This window comes from Hyla sarda, chromosome 8, assembly GCF_029499605.1.
Source record: "Hyla sarda isolate aHylSar1 chromosome 8, aHylSar1.hap1, whole genome shotgun sequence".
Taxonomy (NCBI): Eukaryota; Metazoa; Chordata; class Amphibia; order Anura; family Hylidae; genus Hyla; species Hyla sarda.
In genome coordinates this window covers 100,088,792-100,115,025 of record NC_079196.1, presented here as the reverse complement: position 1 = coordinate 100,115,025, position 26,234 = coordinate 100,088,792, and the positions used below count along the sequence as shown (strand labels likewise).

The 26,234-nt window shown below is 44.1% G+C and overlaps 1 protein-coding gene across 3 annotated transcripts in view; it reads right to left on the bottom strand.

Moving 5' to 3' along the window:
* The window catches only part of MPP4 (MAGUK p55 scaffold protein 4), a 97,368-nt gene that overhangs the window by 37,733 nt on the left and 33,401 nt on the right, over window positions 1–26,234 (bottom strand). For all 3 annotated transcript variants that reach the window (XM_056535054.1, XM_056535055.1, XM_056535056.1), the window contains exons 7-10: window positions 25,555–25,686; window positions 7,882–7,963; window positions 7,685–7,770; window positions 6,583–6,654 (exon numbers count right to left, since the gene is read on the bottom strand). In XM_056535054.1, the coding sequence (XP_056391029.1) occupies window positions 6,583–6,654; window positions 7,685–7,770; window positions 7,882–7,963; window positions 25,555–25,686 (372 nt within the window). The remainder of the gene's footprint in view (window positions 1–6,582; window positions 6,655–7,684; window positions 7,771–7,881; window positions 7,964–25,554; window positions 25,687–26,234) is intronic.

Here is a 26,234-nt window from a genome sequence, read left to right as displayed (position 1 = left end):
TACGTTTCTGCTGTTCACTGACATTATATTTTAAGAGTTTGGACATTAACGCATGTGGCTTCTGAAGGGTTAATAGCGGGCATCGGCACGATCTCTGATGTCCGCCATTACAGGCAGGTCCCTGGCTGCTGAGAGCAGCTCCTGTGCTCGCTTCATGTACAGAATGTAAATGTACAGCACACCAGGACATACATTTTTGTCCAGTGTTCTTAAGTAGTTAAAAAAAAAGTATACATGGCCTAAAGTATGGCCTGCTTGATGTCTGCCAACAGACTTTGTTAGACTCAGTGGCGTTGCGACCCGGGTGCGGGGGGTGCAGGCGACACCAACCTAATGGGGTGACACCAAGACCCTCCGCAGCACCCCCCCTCCCCAGCTACACCAACACCCCCCATCTGTGCCCGACCAGCCTCCCGTCCGTCAGCACCCCCCCCCCGGCTTCACCTGCACTGTGTGTGCGGTGCGCCCGTCCATCAGCACACACACCCCCCGCGGCTTTCACCTGCGCTGTGTGTGCGGTGCGCCGTCCGTCAGCACCCCCCCCGGCCTTTACCTGCACTTTGGGCCCGTCATCATCACCACTGTGCCCGGCCTCCACTCTCACGTCTGCGCCGGCCTTACGTCACACCGCATGGCCACGCAGGAGGACGTCAGTTACGTCACTCGCAGGGCGCCCGGAGAGAAGGATCGCTGCGCTGGATGGGTGAGTGTGTGTGTGTCTGTCTCTCTGTCTGTCTCTATCTCTGTCTGTGTGTGACTCTGTGTGTGTGTCTGTCTGTGAGTGTGTGTCTCTCTGACTGTGTGTGTGTTTGTGTTTGTGTCTCTCTGTGTTGTATGTGGTTTTGTGTGTGTGTGTGTGTGGGGGGGGGGGGGATTGAACCAGCGATCTAATGTGGGGAGACTTTGACCCATTGTGGGGAACCTGCGGCCTAATGTGGGGAAACTACTACCAAATGTGCATAGTCTATGCTACCAAATGTGGGGAGTCTATGCTACCTTATGTGGGGAAACTGTGCTACCAAATGTGGGGAATCTATGCTACCTAATGTGGGGAAACTGCTACCAAATGTGGGGAATCTGTGCTACCTAATGGGTATGGTGTATGGAAGGTTTATAATCAAAGAGTATAGTGTATAGTAGTATTATATTTAGAGGATACAGTGTCTGGCAGGTTTATAATAATACTTGTTTTCATATAGAGGATGAGAATGCGCTGACATAGTGAGGAGACGTCTGGGCGTCACATTCTGCAGAGATAAGTTTTAGCTGGAACAAGTCCTGGTGGTATGTACCATCTGAATTAGATAAGGAAAGACTATAGAGAAGATGTCACCTGTAGTCACTGATGTCATTGCACATTCTCCTCTCTATGTCCTATCAGAGCTGTAGTCACTTGTCAGTTCTACAGTTATGGTCAGTGAAACTACAACTCCCAGCATAACCTCACCACTGCTCAAAGGGGTACTCTACTGGAAAACATTTTTTTTTTAATCAACTGGTGCTACAAAGTTAAACAGATTTGTAAATTACGTCTATTTAAAAATCTTAATCCTTCCAGTACTTATTAGCTGCTGTATAAGCGATTCACAGGAAGTTATTTTCTTTTTTAATTTATTTTCTGTCTGACCACAGTGCTCTGTGCTGACACCTCTGTCCATGTCAAGAACTCTCCATAGTAGGAGCAAATCCCCATTGCAAACCTATCCTGCTCTGGACAGTTCTTGACATTGATAGAGGTGTCAGCAAATAGCACTGTGGTCAGACTGGAAAGAACTACACAACTTTGTGTGGAGCATACACCAGCTTATAAGTACTCTAAGGATTAAGATTTTAAATACATGTAATTTAAAAATCTGTTTAACTTTCTGGCACCAGTTGATATAAAAGAAAATGTTTTCCAGTGGAGTACCCCTTTAAGTAATTCTGGGATCTGTATATTTAAATTTGTGAAAACTTCTTTAACACTTTCCTGTTCTGTAGCAACTGGTATATCTGATTATTATACTGGAATTTCTCACAATGCGCTACAACAGTGGTGTCTGTCACAACAGGCTAAAAACTTACTGGGGGGGAGGGGGTAGGTATGGGGGTGACACCATTTTCTACCGCACAGGGTGACACCAACCCTAGCAACGCCACTGATTAGACTTTTTTATTTTTTATAAATCTCATAACAGGCACAAAGTAAGAGTGCTTGAATGTGGGTAAAAAATCATTTTCTTTGGTTACATTTTGCCATGAAACAAAACGGTGGTCTGAGGTCTGAGTGAGGAGACCTGGAAAGCCAGAAACGGTGCTACACAACGGGACCTAAAAAAATCTTACATATATGACGGACAGCACGGGTAGCAATGTACTTTAGAAAAACAGATGTGGCTTCAGTCAATGTGTAGGCTGTTGGTGCACTATACTGGAGTGGAAGAGATCAGCAGATAGTGAGAGACAGAGCATAGTTACCAACATTTGAAAACATTTTCTAGGTGCACTTTGTATGTTACAGGACATGGTTATTGGGCATGTGGCTTCTTTTATGATACAGTATGGTCTGTTATTAGATGGAACAGAATATGCATTACAGTAGAGCCCCACTATAAAGACAGTGAGGGGAGTACAAAGGGACAAGATTGTCTGAATAGTGAACTCAAAAAACATTAGCTGATAACGTTTTACTGGACACTCATTTAAAAAAACATTTTATAAAATGAAGATAATTACATTATATGTATGCAAACATTTTTTTTTTGTGTGTGAAAAAGTGCTCTATACTTCTTACCATTAGGGGTCCAGAACACAGTGTAGAACACCTTCTTGTTTCTGCAGCTACTGCCTGTGTGTCTTGGCCAGCAGCAGACAAAATACAGGAAGTGTGGGCGGGACAAGCAGGGCTCTGTGCATACTTCAGGCTTGTCAATCAGCCGGCTCTGTGAGTCAGGGGCATTTTACAGAGCCGCAGTGCACACAGGAGCTAATTGTCAGCTCTGAGAAATGAGAGAGGAAGTTCCCACATGTTTGGGCAAGCAAGGGATCTCCCCCTCCTCCTCAGTGAACTGCATGCAGTGTGAGCAACATAAACAAGGGAAATAGGGAGCTATAAAAGAACGAAAACCAAGATTAAGCACACAGGATTCAGCACCAGTTAAAATGTATTTTGTAAAGGAAAAAATGTCATTGAAATGTGCCTGTTATGAGAATTTTTTTATTTTATAAATCTACACTTCAATGACCACAATACTATTTTTTTTGTTTACAAAATACATCTTTATATATATAAAATTAATTATCCCATTATTTATTCTACATGGGGAACGCTGTTAAAACAAAAATACTATGCCAGAATTGCTGTATTTTGTTTGTCTATCTCCTAAAAACAGAAAAGAAAGTACCATTGACGCTATTGAATCGTTCAACTTGTCCCGCAAAAAAAACAATGTTAACAGAAAAAGAAAAAGTTGGCGTTTTCAAAAGTAATGAGGGAGCAATTATAGAGAGTGATGAGGAAAAAGTGGATACCGTATTTATCAGTGTGTAACACGCATTTTTTAGGCTAAATTTTTTAGCCTAAAGTCTATCTACGTGTTATACGCCGATAAGCCGCTGCAGTTCAATGATTTAAAGCGGGCGTTTTAAATCAATGAACTGCAGCGGCTTTTGCAGGTCCAGAGACCTGCCTTCGCTGCCCAATTCTCTGCCCCTGCCTATCCTGGGGTCCAGAGACTGCCGGCGCCGCTGCCCCATTGCCTCCCCCATCCCCGGTTTTCTGACCCCGCAGAAGCCCCCAGGATAGGCAGGGGGAGAGAGGCCGTCGCTGCCCGCTTCTCTCCCCCTGCCTTTCATGGGGTCTAGAGCCCTGCTGCCACCGCTTCTCTCCCCCTGGCTATCGGCGCCGCTTCACTCCCCCTGGCTATCTGCGCCGCTGCCCCATCGCCTCCCCTACCCTGGTTTTATAATTACCTGTTGCCGGGGTCGGGTCCGCGCTCCTTCTGGCTCCAGTGTGGCGTCTCCTGCGTCATTGCTATGCGCTGCGCTATGCAGTTATGTCGCGTTGAAGACATCACTTGTCATTGCGCCTCGCAGTGCATAGCAACGACACAGGAGACGCCACACCGGAGCCAGAAGCAGTGCGGACCCGACCCCGGCAACAGGTAATTATAAAACCGGGGATGGGGGAGGCAATGGGGCAGCGGTGCCGATAGCCAGGGGGAAAGAAGTGGCAGCAGCAGGGCTCTAGACCCCAGGAAAGGCAGGGGGAGAGAAGCGGCAGCGACGGCCTCTCTCCCCTGCCTTTCCTGGTGGCTTCTGCGGGGTCAGAAACAGTGTATCGGGGTATACACATGCACACACACGCACCCTCATTTTACCAAGGATATTTGGGTAAAAAACTTTTTTTACCCAAATATCCTTGGTAAAATGAGGGTGCGTGTTATAGGCCGGTGCGTGGTATACCCTGATAAATACGGTATATTAAAAACATTCTTGTCCACTGTATTTAGGGAGGAAAATTAAATGCCAAGGGAAATACAGCAAGATATCCAGAAATCTAGGCTGGGATTATGTATTCTTGTCCACTGTATTTAGGGAGGAAAATTAAATGCCAAGGGAAATACAGCAAGATATCCAGAAATCCAGGCTGGGATTATGTATTAAAAAGGAAAATACTGTAGACGCAGTGATACTATGGAACTCTCATCCAGAGTAAGTGGTCATTTGAGCCCAATAAAAGAGTTCAAAAGAGGCAAAGATATTTTAACAGGTCAAAACGACATGATCAGAGTCTGCTTGTTTGGCAGCTGACCTATGGCCCTATTATGCATGGCAATGGCAACGTGGTTAGCCTTTCATCCCATATAACAGGGCTATATATATTGCGAATCACAAATGGGTATATAAAGTTGCCCAACTTGGTACTAACAAGGTGTACCAGTTAGTGTACAAAAACACTAACATTTGTTGTTAATAGTGTTTCATAGTATTGCATATTAAGTATTTTTAAACCTGATATAGCATTTCTCTCCACAGACATGTTAATCTCCAGGGGGATGACTTCTATGCTCTGGGTATAACTCTCCCTCCTTCCCTACTTAACTTATTTTCATGTGTCTTCCTCTTAGTTGCCCTTTCCTTCATGTAGTTGCCATTTCCATCTACTACATCATTGCTTTTTCCTCACTTCTATTCCTTCTTATTCCCCTGATTCTTTCTCCACATATTGTTATCTCTTTCTTTTTTATCTCGCTTTTTCCTTTTGTCATTTTATTTATTTTCACTGCCCCCCCCCCCCCCTTTACATGGTCCACTCCTTGTCCCTTCTAACTACTCCTTGGCTGGAGCAAGGTTTTTCGCCACCCTAAGCAAAAGTTAATTTTGCCGCCCCCTTAACGCTGCCCATCGGCTCGCCCTTTGACACACTCCACCTTACTACTGGGGTGACACACTGTAAAAGGCCCCTCCCTCATGTAATTAGATTACTACTGGGGTGACACACTGTAACAAACCTCCTCCGCATGCTTCTGGCTGAATGAGTAGTTTGGATGCTGTTTGTCTAACTTTCTTGTGGCATGCAGAGCGGCAACCCCATCAAGAAGGCACTCTAGGCGGCTGCCCATTTTTCCTATAGGCAGAGCCGGACCTGCTTCTTATTACTCTGCCTGGTCAGCTGCCCTCCATTTGCTTCTCTTACATCTTCTACCACTCTTACTTAAGTCCATACTATTCCCCTTCTTCATTCTAGTTAGCCCTATCATTGTACTATATGCACCTTTCCTGTTACCACACCCTAGAAAATTCCTGATTCCTTGTGTATATAGGTGCCCTCCCTTTGGTCTCTGCCTATTTGTCCCCCTTCATTCTCCCCACTGACCCCCTCTCATTCAACCATTCTGCCACTACATTTCTACCTGGGTTCTTTTTATCCCAACTAGCCTTATTGCTACTATATAATGCCTCCCTTTACTTCTACCCTCACTACCACCCCCAAGAAATTAGCAAAATAACTTTTTTTTAACTTTAGTTCCATGCCACAAATATATATTTTTTTTAAGGTTCACCTTACACTTTATATTAAAAGAAAATGTGTTGCTACAAATGACTCTGTAGATGGAAAACCATAAATGATTATGGTTTTTAGAAGTCAAGTATAATTAAACACAGTCTTGAAAGCATTAAATAAGTATTCAATCATGAAGCATTTATCACCTACCCACTGTATAGGTGATAAATGCTGGATTGGTGGGGTTCAATCACTGAGACCCCAATAAACTCGCAGAGGGACTTTATTGCCTGTTTCCCCAGTCACAAGGTCGTGGTTAGTAGGTGTCTAAATATATTGGTGGTCAAGCATGCACCCTCACACTCGACTCCAAGTCTATGGCATTGATGGAATCAGCCCTCTAGGCTTGCGAAAGGCCAAAAGATCACCTGTTTTATATGCACAAGATGTTGGCATAAATAAATTATACTTTTGCAGTGAAGATCCTATCTGCTGTCTTGTAATTTAACTGCATAAAGCCATTGACATAAGGAGGATATATTGAAAACAAAGTAACATAATAGGCAGAGTTTAATTAAAATATAGGTTATACTTACCATTGTGTGACTGCTGACTGTACGATCACCAATGGGTATGAGTTTAAATATGATTGTTCCATCAGAATGAACCTGTAGATTAAATAGAGATGAGAATAATACTAAAGAGAAATAGAGAAAATGGAGCCAGAAAAATAAGAGGATGGGAGGGAAAATATTAGAAAGAGCGGGAACTTAAAGGGTCAAGAGAAGAGGAGGGGAACAAGGGAAAGAGAAGAAGAGAAAGAGGGAGAAAATTTAAGAAATAAAGGAAGAAGGAAGTAATAGGGAAAAAGAGGCAAATATAAAGAGAACAAATAGAAAAGTGGTATAAATAGGGATAAAATAAATAAGTAAGAAGAATGAGAAAAAGAAGAGAGACAGGAAAGTGGAGATGGAAAAGGAGGGAGGGAGGGAGAGCGAGAGCGAGAGCGAGAGAGAGAGAGAGAGAGAGAGAGAGAGAGAGAGAGAGAGAGAGAGAGAGAGAGAAAGAGAGAGAGAGAGAGAGAGACAGAGAAAGAGAGATAGAGAGAGAGACTGGAAAGAGGCAAAAGGAAGAAAGGGCGGTCATAAAAAGAGGAAGAGGCAACAGGATAGAAGAGAAAAGAGGAAAGACATGAGAGAAAAAAATAGAAGAGGAAAGAGTGGTGTTGGCAGAGGGAGGAGATGGAGAGGTGCGAGAGAAAAAGATGAGAAGGTTAAGGGAAAAGTACAGAGAGGAAAGGAAAGAAATGGGTTGACAGAGGGAAGAGATGTAGAGATATGAAAGGAAAGAGAAAGAAGGGAAAGAAAAGTGGAGTGAGATAAAAGAAGAGGAAAGGGAAGAGAGGGATTGACAGAGGGAAGAGATGGAGAGTTGTGAGAGAAAAGAGAAAATAAGTAAAGGAAAGAGAAGAGAACACAGATGAAATAGAAGAGAAAAAGACCATGTGACAGGAACAATTTGTAGAACACACCAGGGATTAAGACTAAGGAAAATAAATAGAGACATTTACTCTGGAATGTCATTTTGTATTATGAAAATGCTTTGTGTCTACATGACAGTTCACTTGTATATCTTTATTTTTCAGACAAAATATTGGAACTATACACATATATATTTTATATCATATAAAATAAATACCAGTATTTGTATAACTTGTTCAGGCTCCAGTCCATCCACAGGAATCCCATTTACTTCCACCAGCTTGTCCCCAGCATACAGCAGACCTATGATGGAAGAAAGGAACAAGATCAATGCTTTAATGAACACTTTAAAATACAATAGTGGTCATTCTTATTATGTCAGTTATGTTTATAATGGAAATATATGCATCTTACCACTTCTATCTGCAAGGCCACCATGGATTACTCTGGCAACTATGATGTCACCTGTGATTTCATGACGTTTAATCGTAGCTCCCTTGGAAGAAATCATTTAAGAGTTACTGGTCACAAGTTATTGATAATGCCATTCAGGCTGGTCTATATATGGGTCTATATATGTGGCTTTATATACAGGAAAGAAAGAAGAGCTACAGGGTTTCCCACATATGGACTTTGTAGTGTAGTGTACTTAGTATATTAGGGTACATATTTCTGCAGAAAAACCAAGAATAACTAGAAACTAAAGGGTGGGCCATTTATATGGATACACCTTAATAAAATGGGAATGGTTGGTGATATTAACTTCCTGTTTGTGGCACATTAGTATATGTGAGGGTCGAAACTTTTCAAGATGGGTGGTGACCATGGCGGCCATTTTGAAGTCAGTCATTTTGAATCCAACTTTTGTTTTTTCAATAGGAAGAGGGTCATGTGACACATCAAACTTATTGGGAATTTCATGAGTTATTTACAAGTTTCTGACCACTTATAAAATGTGTTCAATGTGCTGCCCATTGTGTTGGATTGTCAATGCAACCCTCTTCTCCCACTCCTCACACACTGATAGCAACACCGCAGGAGAAATGCTAGCACAGGCTTCCAGTATCCGTAGTTTCAGGTGCTGCACATCTCATATCTTCATATCATAGACAATTGCCTTCAGATGACCCCAAAGATAAAAGTCTAAGGGAGTCAGATCGGGAGACCTTGGGGGCCATTCAACTGGCCCATGACAACCAATCCACTTTCCAGGAAACTGTTCATCTAGGAATGCTCGGACCTGACACCCATAATGTGGTGGTGCACCATCTTGCTGGAAAAACTCAGGGAACGTGCCAGCTTCAGTGCATAAAGAGGGAAACACATCAAGTGGATTGGTCATCGTAGGCCAGTTGAATGGCCCCCAAGGTCTCCCGATCTGACCCCCTTAGACTTTTATCTTTGGGGTCATCTGAAGGCAACTGTCTATGCTGTGAAGATACGAGATGTGCAGCACCTGAAACTACGGATACTGGAAGCCTGTGCTAGAATTTCTCCTGCGAAGTTGCTATCAGTGTGTGAGGAGTGGGAGAAGAGGGTTGCATTGACAATCCAACACAATGGGCAGCACAAGGAACACATTTTATAAGTGGTCAGAAACTTGTAAATAACTCATGAAATAATAAAGTTACGTTAAAACCAAGCACATCATTGTTTTTCTTGTGAAAGTTTGATGTGTCACATGACCCTCTTCCTATTGAAAAAACAAAAGTTGGATTCAAAATGGCCGACTTCAAAATGGCCGCCATGGTCACCACCCATCTTGAAAAGTTTCCCCCCTCACATATACTAATGTGCCACAAATAGGAAGTTAATATCACCAACCATCCCCATGTTATTAAGGTGCATACATATAAATGGCCCACCCTGTACATTGGAATCAAAATTAACAAAAGGAAAAGGAAAGGCTCCACATTACCAATCCACTACAATACACTAGAGTATTAATTTCTTTCTCTCTAGTTTATTAATAGGTGTATAGACAGCCCCAACATTCTTCCCTGAGCTTTATCCACTTCATACTCTGATGGGAAATAAGTCTGTAGTACTGTAGATTTGTACTGGGTGGTGCCTGTAGCTGCCTTCCACATATAATATATATATTGACCCAGATCTCAGAATTGTCCATAGCAGTGGATTTGCTCACCTCTCTGGTAGGAATAAGGTTGGGAGTCAAGAACAGATTGTACACTATCACAATGGAGGAAATACAGTGGATATAAAAAGTCTACACACTTCTATTAAAATGTCAGGTTTCCGTGATGTTAAAGAATGAAACAAACATAAATCATGTCAGAACTTGTTCTACCTTTAATGTGACTTATAACCTGAACCATTCAATTGCAAAACAAACTGAAATCTTTCAGAAGGAAATTTGTGTATGTATATAACACACTAAAATCTGGTTGCATAAGTGTGCAAACTCTCTTATAACTGGGATGTGGCTGTGTTCAGAATTAACCAATCACATTCAAACTTATGTTACGGTAAATAGAAGTCATTACACACCTGCCATCATTTAAAGTGACTCTAAATAATCACAAATTGTTGTAATAAAATCCAAAGGTGCTTCAAAGTATTAGTTTAAGGGTATATTTAAACACATATTTAACCAGAATTATGTGTTATTTAGTTTTTTCTTTACCCCTATAATATTTCAGTTTGTTTTGCAATGGAATTGTTCACGTTATAGGTCACATTAGCCCCTAGATGACTTTACGCACCAGGGAGTAAATGTATGCCTTTGAGCATTCAGTAGCAAGACTCTCACTGCTAAGGATGGACAGCAGTGATTCCGCTGCTCCCCATCATTAACCCTTTAGACGCCATGATCAATGCCGATCGCGTCATCTAAGGGTATAAATAAAACATGCCTGTTTCCTCAGGGTGCTCATTGTACTCCAGCAATGTGATTGCAAGAATCCGATGAGCTAAAATGGCGGCAGAGGGTCCCCTTACCTGCATCCAGCTGCCGGTTCAACTGGCTGCATCAGTGGAGGGCTGATCACATTGTGAAATGCTATGCAATAGGCATGCAATATAATGATTGCATTTCAAAGTCCCTTATGGGGACTTAAAGGAGAACTCCGGTGGCAAAAAAAAAATGTTTCAAATCAACTGGTGCAAGAAAGTTAAACAGATTTGTAAATCACTTCTATTTAAAAATATTAACCCTTCTATTACTTATCAGCTGCTATATACTACATATATACTACAGAGAAATTTGTGAAGTTCTTTCCAGCCTGACCACAGTGCTCTCTGCTGACACCTCTGTCTGTGTCAGGAACTGTCCAGAGCAGGAGAGGTTTTCTATGGGGATATGATTCTAATCTGGATAGTTCCTGGCATGGACAGAGGTGTCAGCAGAGAGCACTGTGGTCAGACAGAAAATAAATTCACAAACTTCTCTGTTTTATACAGCAGCTAATAAGTAGTGGAAGGATTAAGATTTTTTAATAGAAGTAATTTACAAATCTGTTTAACTTTCAGGCACCAGTTGATTTGAAAACATTTGTTTTCTACTTGTTTCCACCGGAGCTCCCCTTTAAAGGGTACTCCGGTGCTTAAGCGATCTGAACAATTTGTTCAGAATGTTCAGAACGGGAGGCTGTGATTGTGACAACCCAGCCACGGACCCTCATGAGATCACACCACGTCCCCTCCATTCATGTCTATAGACATGAATGGAGGGGGCGTGGCCATGATGTCATGACCACTGCTGCAGGTACCCGGTATTTCTTTAGAATGCCTAGTGCTGTGGGAGCTCACCAGCAGTGGAATCCCCATGATCAGACATCTTATCCCCTATCCTTTAAATGGGGGATGAGATGTCTAGCATGTCTAGCAGCGGAGTACCCCTTTAACCCCTTAAAGGGGTACTCCGGTGAAAAACTTTTATCAACTGGTGCCAGAAAGTTAAACAGATTTGTAAATGACTTCTATTAAAAAATCTTAATCCTTCTTGTACTTATTAGCTGCTGAACACTACAGCAGACATTCTTTTCTTTTTGAAACACAGAGCTGTCTGCTGACATCACGAGCACAGTGCTCTCTGCTGACATCTCTGTCCATTTTAGGAACTGTCCAGAACAGCATATGTTTGCTATGTGGATTTCCTTTTACTCTGGACAGTTCCTAAAATGGACAGAGATGTCAGCAGACAGCTCTGTGTTTCAAACGGAAAATAATTTCCACTGTAGTATTCAGCAGCTAATAAGTACAGGAAGGATTAAGATTTTTTAATAGAAGTAATTTACAAATCTGTTTAACTTTCTGGCACCAGTTGATCAAAAAAAAAAAAAAAATAAAGTTTTTCACTGGAGTACCCCTTTAACGACGCAGGACGTATTTTTACATCCTGCACCGGCTCCCGCGATATGAAGCGGGGTCGCACTGCGACTAATACCACACATCGCCGATCGCGGCAATGTGCGTTATTAACCCTTTAGAAGCGGCGGTCAAAGCTGACCGCCGCTTCTAAAGCGAAAGTGAAACTATCCAGGCAGGAGCAGTCAAGCGCCGATAACGCTGATCACAGACGTGTGAATACACGCCAGTGATCAGCATGAGAGATCAGTGTGTGCAGTGTTATAGGTCCCTAAAAAAGTGTTAATAAAGGTCATTTAACCCCTTCCCTAATAAAAGTTTGAATCACCCCCCTTTTCCCATAAAAAAATAAAACAGTGTAAATAAAAATAAACATATGTGGTATCCCTGCATGCGTAAATGTCCGAACTATAAAAATATATCATTAATTAAACTGCACGGTCAATGGCGTACGCGCAAAAAAATTCCAAAGTACAAAAAAGTGTGTTTTTGGTCACTTTTTATACCATTAAAAAATGAATAAAAAGTGATCAAAAAGTCAGATAAAAACAAAAGTCAAATTGATAAAAACTTCAGATCACGGCGCAAAAAATTAGTCCCCATACTGCCCTGTACGTGGAAAAATTTAAAAGTTATAGGGGTCAGAAGATGACATTTTTAAACGTATACATTTTCCTGCATGTAGTTATGATTTTTTCCAGAAGTCCGACAAAATCAAACCTATATAAGTAGGGTATCATTTTAACCATATGGACCTACAGAATAATGATAAGGTGTCATTTTTACCTAAATATGCACTGCGTAGAAACGGAAGCCCCCAAAAGTTACAAAATGGCGTTTTTTCTTCGATTTTGTTGCACAATTATTTTTTTTTTTCGTTTCACCGTGAATTTTTTTACTGTGGGTAAAATGACTAATGTCACTGCAAAGTAGGCCATAATATGGATTTTTGGGTGGAAAAAACGAAAGTGCAAAAACTGAAAAACCCTGAGTCCTTAAGGGGTTAAGGACCAAGCCCATTTTCACCTTAAGGACCAGGCCAGTTTTTGTTTTTGCGCTTTCATTTTTTCCTCCTCTTCTTCTAAAAATCATACCGCTTTCTATTTTGCACCTACAGACCCATATAAGGGTTTGTTTTTTGTGCTACCCATTATACTTTGTAATGACATCAATCATTTAATAACAAAATCTACAGCACAACCAAAAAATATATATTTGTGGGGTGAAATTATAGAAAACAAAACAAAACACCATTTTGTAACTTTTGGGGGCTTCCGTTTCTACAATTTTTGGTAAAAATGACACCTGATATTTATTCTGTAGGTCCATATGGTTACAAGGATACCCAATTTATGTAGGTTTTATTTTACTATAAAAAAATCCTAACTAACAAAATTGGTATGTTTAAAATTGTCCTCTTCTGACCCCTATAACTTTCTTATATTTCTGCATATTACTTAGTTATTACATTATTTTATTTAAAAAATGGGAAAAGGGGGGTAATTAAAACTTTTAATAATTTTAAAACTTTTAATAGGGAATATACTGATCAATGCCATGCCATAGCATAGCATTGATCAGTGTCACTGAGCTACCAGCACCGTTAACCCTGCATTTTAGATGCTGCGATCCACTTTGATTGTGGCGTCTAAAGGGTTAATGCCGGGCATTGGCCTGATCGGCGGTGCCCATCATTAGCCGTGAGTCCTGGCTGCCCGTTGCAACCGAGACCCACCGGGTTTAACCTGTTCTCCGCTCACGAGAACGTTTTAAACCCTGTTAACGGGACCAGGGCATACAGGTACGCCCTTGGTCCTGGTGAAGTTAAAATTTGTAAATAAAATAAAAAAAGTTTTTAAAATTATATGAAAGCTCCTACTCTTATAAAAATAAAATCACCCTTCTTCTCTCATTTTACAAAAAACAAACAAACAAACAACATATTTAGTATCACCACATGCTGAATTGCCCGTATTATTAAAATCTAATTTTGGATTTTTGGTCACATCATATATTAGAAAAAAAAGTGATCAAAAATTCCCATCAAAGCAAAAATGATACCAATAAAGACTACAGATCAAGGTACAAAAAATACATTCCAATATATGAAAAAATAAGAAAGTTATAGGGGTCAGAAGATTAGCTGCATCCTCAGGGCCAAAACTGTCTTGTGTCCTCAAGGTGTTTAAGGTGAAAAAAGTTCTGACATTAATTATCTTTGTCTCAATGTATTAACATCACACAAACCTGGCATTTTGAATGTGTGTGTGGACTTTTTATATGCACTGTATACAGAAACTAATTTAATGGAAAATCAGGCTGTCTTTTTACAACTACTTTCAAGCAGCTATATACAGAGCAGCAACCCACTGCACATGTTTTAAAGGACTGAGATACATGAAACTCTAATGTGATACAACTACTGTATACCAAGTGGATTTCCATGGTATCCTATTATGGAAAAAAACATAAGATACATTACAAGGAGGCCCTGTTGTTCAGTCAAACTTGTCTCCTGTCAAATGTTGCAAAACTGTCTACCTACTAACAAAGCAACATATAGTAAGAATTTAACATAAACAGTGAAAGTTTCAGAAATGTTTTACTCGGGGCAAAACCATTGCTTGCTTTAATTTAGTTTAGAAATTTATTGAGAGTAAAATAAGGTATATAAAACAGCAACACCAGATGACTCTGGATCCCAATTGCTATTATAAATATGCCTTATTGGCAGTATTGTAGTCATCTGGAGTTGCTACATCAGTTTACCTTTATATCTCTTTTCATTAATTATCTCACTCTCTGGTCTGTGTTTTTAATGTAATTTTATCGTACTATTGATTATTTAATAAAGCTATCATTAATATATTTATTTGTAGTGTGTAACATCTGCGCTCCGGCCAGGCCGTGGCCGTGAGCGCTCTCTTGTCATGTCCCTGCTGCCGTCGGGGTTGGGATACGCATGCGAATACCAGCCCGCCACTCCCCTCCCTGGTTTTCCTGTGCCTACGTCTCCTAGGGCGCGTGGGCGCCCAAGATCTTACATTTAAAGGACCAAGTACTCAATTGATTAAGTGTCTACACCTGCTCCCTGTCTTTAAGTATCTGCTCCTCCCTTTGTTCCCTGCTGGATCTTTGTTACCTTGTGCCCTAGAGAAAGCATACTGTGTTTCTGATATCCGTGTACCTGATCCTTGTTCCGTTACATGACCCTGCACCTGTGCCACCTGCCCTTACCTACAGCTATCCTGACCACGTCTTGTCTTATTCTCCTGTACCACACTTCATCCCAGCAACCTGTGTGGACGAGTCGTGCCAGGGGTAGCGACCTGGGTGCCGCCTGCCGCAGCAAGACCATCCCGGTTTGCGGCGGGCTCTGGTGAAAACCAGCAGCACCTTAGACTCTGCTCCCTGGCACGGCTCATGTCATCATCCACACAGACCCAGAGGATCCACTGCCTGCCATGACCCTAACCGTAAGATCCGGCCATGGATCCAGCTGAGGTGCCTTTGCCAGATGTCTCGGATCTTTCCACCGTCGTGGCTCAGCAGTCACAGCAGTTAGCCCGTCAGGCACAACAAATGAATCAACACTAAGCCATGGTGCCACAGCTTCTTGCCGCTCAGCAACAGCAACAGCAAACAGCAGCAGCCACCTGTTCCTACTATCTGGAAAAGCTTTAGCCTGGACTACTCCTCTTTGGGATCATAGAGATCCGGTCTCTTTGAACCTGTTGGCCTTCCATGCAGAATTCTGCAATGCATTTGAAGAACCCGCGCGAACCTCCTCTGTCGAGACGGCTTTCCTGAACCTGTGCCACGGTAACTCCATTGGCAACTACGCGGTTCAGTTCCGCACACTTGCCTCTGAACTTGCTTGGAATGATGAGGCCTTGTGTGCCACCTTTAAAAAAGGACTTTCTGGGGGGCGTGGCTTGGCACCAACTGGAATGGCCGCACTCTGAGGACGCTCCTGCTCTGTTGGCTGCTATATTAGCTTTTTACCTGGCTGGTGACCTTGCTTATCTATGGGGAGGAACTCCCGACGGGCGAGAACCACTCCTGCTGCTGCCTGATCCCTTTCTGAGGCTCCTGGAGGCATTCTCCGCTACCTACAGCTGCCCCTGACCCCGGAGCCCTCCTCTCTGCCCGCAATTTTAGGACCTGCGCAGGGCCTGCGCTCCCATTCTGAAGGCCGTAAATCACAGCTCACAGGGGTCCCTCCAGCTTGCTCCCTGCTGCTGCCGGGGATATCCGGGACCTCATCCCCTCTGCTGCTGTCTGCCTCCGCTTTTCCGGCTTCCTCTGGACCTCGGACCCAGCCGTCCATGCACAGCGAAGCTGCGCAGCTCCTGGAACCTCCATCTTCCACTGCCGTGCTGACTGTTTTCCCTTCTGCTCTCCTGCAACAAGACCCGGCGGTAAGTGAACCCTCTGACTCTCCAGCTGCTACAGCTGGGGGCTGTCTGCAGGCTCTGCTGCCCCCGCAGGTGACCTCCTCTCCGATCTCTCCTCCTCGGGGACCTGACGCTCCATCCTGGTCCTCACTAGTGAGGGGCCTGCCATCTCCCCACTCAGGCTTACTGTCTCCAGCAGCTACTCTACTCAGCCTCCCCCTCACAGAGCTCAGCCACTGCTCAGCCTCCCCCTCACAGAGCTCCCCTGCCTTGGGAACTGGGCTGCACTCCTCTGGGCCTCTCACTCAGGACGGGCATATCTCTCCCCCTTCAGAGCCCCTTCCCTCCACCACCCTGCCCCCTCTGGATACTCGCTTCTCTACTTCCTGCTCACCCCAGCCACAATGGCTCAGACAGGGCTTTGTGATGTCCTCTGGTACCCCTCGCCTGTCCCCCCCAGGGACCGCCCCACCTTCATCCTGGGCCTGGGACGCCTGCTCAACCTGGAGCCGCTCCAATATCCTGGGACGCTCTCTCAGATTCTGAAATTCCCTGCTCCGGTCTCTCCATGTCCTATTCCGCCCTGCCAGACTTGAGCCAGCTGCTATTCCAAGTCGCAACTAAGGAGGACTTCCGGTCCCTCATTGCCGAAGTTAAGGAAACCTGCCCGGCAGACATTGCGTCCATGCGCCAGGACCTTCAGCATGTTTCTGACCGGATGGAGGGCTTGGAGGATGCTGATGATACAACCAGGGCATATATCGCTCAGCTACAGTCTATAATTGCCTCTCAAACTGACTTTCTCGGTGACCTACATGTCCATGTGGAGGATTTGGACAACAGGGGGAGGCGTAATAATATCAGGCTACGTGGATTACCGGAGGCTACCAGTGAGGAAGACCTCTTCATCACCCTGGAGGCTATCTTCAACCTTATCCTTGGGAAGCCCTCCTCTCACAAGATAAAACTGGATAAGGCTCATCGGGCGCTACGCCCCAAGTCTACAGTGGAGGCTCCGCGGGATGTCATCTGCTGTGTGCACGACTTTCAAGTCAGGGAGGCTATCATGGCCAAAGCTAGGTCTCTGTGACATTTTGACTTCGATTGGGCACCTATTCAACTATCAGAACTTATCTTGGCTTACCCTCAGGAAGAGATGGATGCTCCAACCCCTTTTGGCGGCCCTCCGCTCCCACAATGTGCCCTACCGATGGAACTTCCCGTTTGCTCTGCATGCCCATAGAGATAGCTGCTCTGCTGTTTTGCATTCCTACTCTGATCTTCAGGCCTTCTGCTCTACCCTGGAGTTACCAGTGCCACAGCTGATGGACTGGGACTTGACGCCTCCACCCCCTCCTTTGCCGCCTGTGTGGCAGCTGGTCCAGTCTCATCGGACTGGGTCCCAGAGAAAATCCTCTTCTCATGTCTCGGAGGCCCCCTCCCGAGCCCCCCCTTGAGGTGCCGACGAGTCACGATGTTCTTGCTCTATTGCTCTTTGTTTGGAAGTCTCCTGACAGCAATGTGACTTCTTCCCCCTGCTGATTGCATTTTGTTCTTGCACACTATTATTGTTAATGTGATGTTGCTTTCTTTGGTCCCCATAAGTTTATTTTTACTCTTGTGATCAATTGCTGTGGCCTCGGAGTTGCGTGCCTATCCCCTTTTTGTTGGTTGTTCTTTGCTGGTGAACTTCCATGTCCCCTCTCGAGGTCATAGCAATGAACCGCCCATGCCTTGGTTCAAGGTCCACCCTGGTGGTCTTGACCTCCGCATTGGCTTTTTGGTCAATGGTTCTTTCATTTGTACTGTATTGTTTGTTTTTTGTCGTCCTGTCGGTTTGGTGTCCGTTTGTGTTCCCCTGTGTTTCCCGTTTTTCCCTCTGCTTTCTTGTTCTTTTCTCACTTTAGGTTGCTTTTTCTGGATCCTCTCCCCTGGAATCCGAGCTCTGGGGTTGCTGTTTCTTCGCCCTGCAGGGACTCCTCTGGACCTCTGAGTGAGTATGTTTCTTCATAGGCGCTTTACCTTTCCTTTGCTATCCATCATGGTCAAGTGTGTTTCCTTGAATGTTAAGGGGCTGAACTCCCCCCTCTAAGAGGTGTTTGCTGCAAAGGGAGTTGGTTGCTCTACATGCTGACATAGTTTTTCTACAGGAGACACACTTTGACCATTCTGGATTCTTTCAATTTCTCCACCATCTCTTTCCACAAACCTATTCTGCTGTCTCTGATAGGAAAACGGCTGGGGTTGCCATCCTGGAATCTAGGTCCTGCCCACTACAAGTCTCTTCGTCCTTTCTGGATCCCCAGGGGTGTTATGTGGTGGTGGAGGGGATTTTGGGTGGGGTTCCGCTCTTGCTTTGTAACATTTATGTCCCTAACACCTCTCAAATCCAGTTTTTACACAGGGTCCTGGCTAGGCTCCACAAATACCCCTCCTCTGCCTGGTTGTTGGGGAGAGACTTTAACCTTATCTTTTCTCCTTCTTTGGATCGCCATGCCCTCTGTGCTACTCCTCCTACCCCCGCCCAATTGCACTTGGCTTCCATTTTTCGACAGGTTATACGGGCCTCTTTATTGTACGATTTGTAGTGGATCATCCGACGGACCGTTCTTTTAGCTTTTCTTCTCATCCCCACAAACTACATACGCGCATTGACTACTTTTTTGGCAACCTCCCTATGGTACGCATGCTTTCTGCCTCCTCTCTTGAACATATCTCCTGGTCTGACCACTGCCCTATTCTCTCTTTCTCTTCTTCCCCTTCCTCTCTTGGCTCCTGCCATTGGCGGTTGAATGATTCCCTCCTTAAATCGTTAAGTCGATACTGAGGTGTCTCACTGAGTATTTTGCCACTAACGAGGGTACGGTCTCTTCTCAGGCTGTTCTCTGGGAAGCTCATAAATCTGTGGTGCGGGGACACTGTATTGCTTTGGATTCGCCACTCAAGCGTGACGCTCTGGCTCGCTCCCAGGAACTCCGCAAGGAGATTGCTTGTCTGGAGGCTCTTTTGCTGTCTGCTCCTTCTTTATCGACTCTGCGGCGCTTGGTGGCTGCTCGGGCACAGTTGGGCGACCTGGCCTTTCATAGGGTTGAGCGGCAATTGTTGTTTGCCAAGCAATGTTTTTATGAAAAAGGTGATAAAGCACACACTATGTTGGCCAGGCGCCTACGTGACCGGGCGGTGGCTCAATCCCCCTCTGCTTTGAAAGACTCTTCTGGTGTCCACCATTATCATTCTGCTGATATTTCTCGACGTTTTTTTGACTACTAAACAAATCTTTACTCCCTTCCTTCTCAGCTTCCGTTTGACCCGGAAGCGAGCGAGCGGCAGTCCTCGACTCTTATCTTTCCAGATGCAGCCTGCCTACCTTGTCGGGGGCCGATCGGGAAACTCTCAACGCACCTATCACTGGGGTGGGGCTCTTAGAGGTTCTCAAATCCCTGCCTGCTGGTTGCTCCCCGGGCCCTGATGTCTTCACGTACTTATATTATAAGACCTTTTCCTCTATTCTTTTACCTAAGAGTGTCCCTCTGTTTAATTCTTTCATGGGAGGTGATCCCGCAGGCTGTTTTGCACTCCCTGATTACCTTGATACCTAAGCCCGGTAAGGATCCGCATGATTGCTCCAGTTTTTGGCCTATTGCCCTTCTTAACTCAGATCTGAAATTGTTTTCTAAGGTGTTGGCAGTTAGACTCTGTTCCTTCCTCCCATCTCTTATCTATAAGGATCAGGTTGGGTTTATCCCTTGCCGCCAGGGCGGTGACAACACCAGGAGGGTAATAGATCTCGTTGACTTGGCCAATCGGAGGTCCGAGCAGGCGCTACTCCTTAGCTTGGATGCCGAAAAGGTGTTTGATAGACTGGGATGGCTATTTCTTTTTGCCACCCTTCAGAAATTTGGTTTTTACGGGCAATTTTCTAACTGCACTGTGGGGTCTCTACTCTTCCCCTAATGAATCACTTAAACTTCCTCATGCTCCCTCTCCAACCTTCCTGCTGCTGAATGGTACTCACCATAGTTGTACGCTGTCTCCCTTGATCTTTGCCCTCTGCATTGAGCCTTTGGCCGCCATGATGTTCTCCTCACCCTCTCCCGTCCTCTCCTTTCTCTTCCTAATCTGTATAGGGCTCTTCAGGACTATGGTGTCGTTTCGGGCTATAAGTTGAATCTCTCTAAATCGGAAGCACTTCCTCTTAATCTTCCTATATCTCTTTCAACTCTCTTGCACTCCAACTATTCCTTTAAATGTCCTCTTCTGCTCTTAAGACTTGGGAGTACATACTACTCTTCTCTCTTCTCTTCCAACTATCTCCTGTTTTTTCGGGAACTTCGAGCCCTCCTGGAGAAGTGACGCTCGCAGTACATCTCTTTTTTTTTATTGCGGCGGTGAAAATGACAATTCTTCCGAAACTCCTCTACTTTTTCGAAACATTGCCGACCCGTGTGCCTCTGTCTGCCCTCTGTTCTTTTCAGTCGGCCATCTTTAGTTTTATCTGGGATAGGAAGAGGCATCGCCTCCCTATGTCCATGATGATGGCTAGTAGGGCCTGGGGGGTCTGGCAGTTCCGGACATGACTAAATATGAATACGCCGCCCACTTGCGTCATCTTGCAGCGTGGTCCTCATACTGCGTATAGCCGCTGGATGGAGCTGGAAAAGCTCTGGCTAGCCCCCGTGCATCCCAACACCCTTCTCTGGTCTACCCCGGCTTATACTGTCTCTTCTTCCCCTCTATTGGGCCCTATGGTGTTCTCTAAATATGTTTGGGGGTATTGCTCTGTGAAATTCCGACTGTGTTCTTCCCCTATGTGTTCTTTCCTTAATCATCCTGATTATCCCTCTGGTATGTCTTCTGCTATGGTGCGGAAGTGGGGTTCTAGGGGCCTTTTCTGCTGGTCTGATGTAGTTGACCCTCTCTCACGTTCTCTCCTGCCCTTTGAACAACTGATGACTCGTTGGAACCTCCCCTCGTCTGAGCGCTTTCACTACTTGCAGCTGCGACATTTTATGTCATCCATGCATGGGTCTACAGTAGTCTCCTTACCTACTGGATTTGAAAGATTGTGCTGTGATTGGCCTCAGACGAGGGGACTTCTCTCTGACATTTATTCCTTGCTTCTCCAACCTCTTGGGGGGAGCCCCGCTGACGCATCTAAACATGTGTCGCAGGGAGGAAGCTCTGTACACCACTATTGCCCTTCCACAGTGGCGGGCTATCTGGGAGAAGGCCCCTAAGGCTTCGATCTGCACGGCCTACTAGGAAACCCAGTATAAACTGATTATGGGCTGGTATCACACTCCAGAATTATTGAGTAGGCTTAACCCTGATATTCCCCTTCAGGGTTGGAGCTGCGGGGTTGGACTGGGCACAGTATTCCATATATTTTGGTCATGCTTAAAGGACTACTGGAAAAGGGTGCAGAGACTGCTGTATGAAGTATTAAGTGTATTGGCCCCTTTAGACCCCCTTATTTATCTTCTCCATCTTTCTCACCCCTCCTTATCTAAGAAGCCCTTTAAGCTCTTCCAACATATTGTTTTAGCCGTCAAAACCCTTGTTGCCAAATATTGGAAGAAGACTCCCCCCTCCCCTGAGTCAGAATTGTTAGCACGTATCCGAGAGATTCGTTCCTTGGAATTCCTAACTGCCTCTCTCAACGATTCCATCCCCTTATTCCTTTCGGTCTGGGAAACCTGGGATAGTTTTACTGATAGGCAACCACCTTGAATCTTCCTCTTTCTTATTTTTCTTTCCCTTCTCCCTTCCCTTTCTTTCTCTCTCTTCTCTCTTTCCCCCTTTTGTGGCTATTCTGTGTTTGTCTTTGTGTGCTGTTTTTGTCCTTCCTTCACCCCCTCCTCTTCCCCTCCACCACCTTGTTTGTGGATCTTATTGTGTTGTCAGTGTTTGGTGGTGCGTGGTAGCCCACTTATGCAAGCCACTTATTTTTAGCTGTTGCGGTTATGGAAGCCTCATAGTTTTGTATTGGAGGCCATCTCCAATTTGTCAGTGTCTTAAAGGGGAACTCCGGTGGAAAGAAGTAGAAAACAAATGTTTTCAAATCAACTGGTGCCTGAAAGTTAAACAGATTTGTAAATGACTTCTATTAAAAAATCTTAATCCTTCCAGTACTTATTAGCTGCTGTTTAAAACAGAGAAATGTGTGAATTTCTTTCCAGTCTGACAACGGTGCTCTCTGCTGACACCTCTGTCCGTGTCAGAACTGTCCAGATTAGAATCATATCCCCATAGAAAACCTCTCCTACTGGACAGTTCCTGACAAGGACAGAGGTGTCAGTAGAGAGTACTGTTGTCAGACTGGAAAGAACTTCACAAATTTCTCTGTAGTATATCTGTAGTATATAGAAGCTGATAAGTACTAGAAGGGTTAAGATTTTTAAATAAAAGTGATCTACAAACCTGTTTAACTTTCTTGCACCAGTTGATTTGAAAAAGCTTTTTTTCCACCTGAGTTCCCCTTTAATCAGCCTGTCTAGGCCCTACTTTTTGCTTGTTTTCTACTTTCTGCTTTGATTATTGTTATTGGGCTCTGGTCCCTGTGATTTTGTTGCATTCTCCTGAAACTATTGGGCTCTGGCCCCTATGATATTACTCACTTGTTTTCTTTGTTTTTGAATTTATGTCTATGAAAAACTCTTTAATAAAAACTTACAGTTGGAAAAAAAAAGGACTTTTCTCTAGAATCATGGATGCTCCCGCTGCATGTGATTCTCCGACTCACCTGAACGAACTTATCCATTTAGCCACTCGAATTGATGTGCATTTTGCCGAGAGGCAGGAAGAACTTCCTTTGGAAAAAGAACCTGCTTGAACACTACGATAACCTCGTCTGGCACCCGTGTTCCAACATCCACCTCTATTGTCTTCTTTGCCTCCTGCTGAAGAGGCTAGGGAAGTGGACCGTTTTCACTTAATGCAGCAGGAAAGATACCGTCGACGCAACGAGAATTTGTGCCTATATTGTGCCAGTCCAAAGCACTTTCTCAAAGACTGTTCTGTATGTCCTCCGCATCCGGGAGAACGCTCTTCTTTTGGATAAGTTGCAGTGGCATCCCTTGATGTGAATATTACCTCTCCTCGCTTGACCACCCCAGTTCAAGTGTTTACCTCTGCCAAGACTTCTTTCATCGCTTCTGCTTTTTTGGACTCCGGTTCCGCTGGCAACTTCATTGGTGCCTCCCAGGTCCATAAACACCGTCTTCGAGTGAAGCGTCTTACCAAGCACTTCTACATTTCTTCTGTTAATGGACAAAATCTGAACTGTAAGGTGCAATTCCGCACTGAACCCCTCGTCATACAAGTGGGGAATTTGCATAAGGAAAAAATTTAGTTTTTTGTGCTACCACATTGTACTTCAGAGCTTCTTCTTGGTCTTCCTTGGCTTCAACATCATTCTCGACAACTGGACTGGAAATCTGGTAAAATCACTTGTTGGGGACAATATTGCCAAGATCACTGTGTCATGCCTCCTCTTAGGCCTGCTCATAAAAGCTTCAGAGCTGACGCTTTTTCCAGATCCTCCGATATCGCAGGATTGGACTCCACCCCAAGGCATAATGTTCATCCTGTGATACCTTCTGTGCCTGTTAAATTCAGATGTAAAGTCTTGAATTGGGGACATTCTTCTTTGCCAGTTGGTCACGTTAGAAGATGGAAGACTCCACGACAGAAGCCTGCAAGTCCATTACAGCCTTTGCCCATTCCAGAAACCCCTTGGTCTCATGTAGTGGGGAACTTTCTGAGTTCCAAAGAAGAGGGGGAGACCAAAGGGGGGTGGGGGTGTACTGTAACATCTGCGCTCTGGCAAGACACACTGGCCGTGAGCACTCTCTTGTCATGTCCCCGCTGCCGGCGGGGCTGGGATTTGCATCGCGGGATGCGCCCGAATGCGAATCCCAGGCTGTCACTCACCTCCCTGGTTTTCCTGTCCTCGCAGCCCCAGCGCACGTGCCTCCACTTCCTAGGGCGTGCGTGCGCTGGTGCTCTTACATTTAAAGGGCCAAGTACTCAAATAATTAAGTGTCTACACCTGCTTCCTGTCTTTAAGTATCTGCTCCTCCCTTTGTTCCCTGCCAGATCTTTGTTGCCTTGTACCCTAGAGAAAGCATACTGTGTTCCTGATGTCCACATACCTGATCCTTGACCCTGCACCTGTGCCGCCTGCCCTGACCTACATCTATCCTGACCACGTCTTGTCTTATCCTCCTGTACCACACTCCATCCCAGTAACCTGTGTGGACGAGTCGTGCCAGGGGTAGTGACCTGGGTGCTGCCTTCCGCAGCAAGACCATCCAGCTTTGCGGCGGGCTCTGGTGAAAACCAACAGCACCTTAGACTCCGCTCCCTGGCACGGCTCACGTCATCATCCACACAGACCCAGAGGATCTACCACCTGCCATGACCCTAACATAGTGGATTTCTTTTCTGGGTAGTTTAGTATATAGCTACTTATAACTGCACTTCATGAAATTTTCCTTGTCATTTGAAAAAAACTTTTGACATGTCATTCACATATCAAAAGTTTTGATTGTGTTGGATCTCAGTGCTGAGAGTCTGAGACCCTCACATATCAATAGAATAAGCGGTAGGAAGAGCATGGTTGTGCACTTCACTTCTCATCTCACTGGGATCTCCATCCAGACTTATAATGGAGCCCATCTAGCCCATCTCCCTGTTGGGGTTCCGAATATTTGTAGTACTGAAAAAATTGTGTTAATAAAAATGTTTAATGCAAAAAAAATAATAACATTTTTTAAGTATTAAAACAGTGAGAATTTTATACAGATGGATTGCCCTTCAAAGAATATAGAACACATAAAAAAAATGCTTATTTTTCTTTGTCAATGTCATTCTGAAGCTTGTTATACTAATTATATACTGCTCATTCAATATGTTTCAATATATCATAAGTGTAAGATGCCATTGCTAAACTTAATACACAGGTGTAAGGAGGTAGGTCTGACACTGCTCCAACAGAAAGTGGATACAACTCAATTCAGAGTATTCACTCAACCAAATGTTATAATCCTTCCTATATTATTCCAAATTTATTGGAAGAGTCATAACAGAGACAGAAGGGGTGTATAGCATTCAGGCAACAACCATATCTCCCAATGAGCTTTGAACAAAGGAGTGCACCTACTTTCTTCTACACATATGGAGGCTAAGATCACTTTATTGCAGCTGCAAACCAAGATGGTTGTACTTTACTACATGCAAATGCATTTTAGACTTCATGACACCTATTAACAAATAAGAGAATTGCAGCATGCCATGTTTCTACATAAAGTCCTTTACAACATGTAAATTAACTGCATCAGATGGCCCCATTATATTCTCTTACCAGAGGCTGCTTGTTTTTCACCAGGCACACAATCCTCATCGCTTCCTCATTCTCAGGGATGTTTTCTGGTAGTGGAGGAAGAATGGGCTCAAAATCTTTCTGTGCCACAATATCATGGGCAGATAGCAGCGCCTGAGAAGTTATACAGTTTTATTATGTATTAGAAAAAGAAAAAAGTTTGTACTTTCAGCTCACCATTTGTCAGAATGCACAGGAAGAAGATGTCCATTTGCAGGGAGCACCGGAAACCAAAGCCAAGCCATTTCCTTGGTTGATACAATCCAATACGAAAAGACAGGGGTTCCAGCTCCACCAAAAAATGTTGTTTAAAAATAGTAACTTTAATTCATATCATATTTTAAAAAATGATGAAAGAAAAATACACACAACAAAAAAGTGCTCTAGTGAGTTAAAAACCCACGTCTACTTACGCGTTTCCTACAATTATGTTCTTAATCATGGCCATGATTAAGAATATAATTGTTCGAAACGCGTCGGTGGACGTGGTTTTTTAACTCACTAGAGCACTTTTTTTTGTTTTGTGTGTTTTCCTTTCATAATTTTTTTAATATGATATGAATTAAAGTTACTATTTTTTAACAACATTTTTTGGTGGAGCTGGAACCCCTGTCTTTTCGTATTGAGTTTTAATATGTATACATCAGGGGTAAGATAGGCTA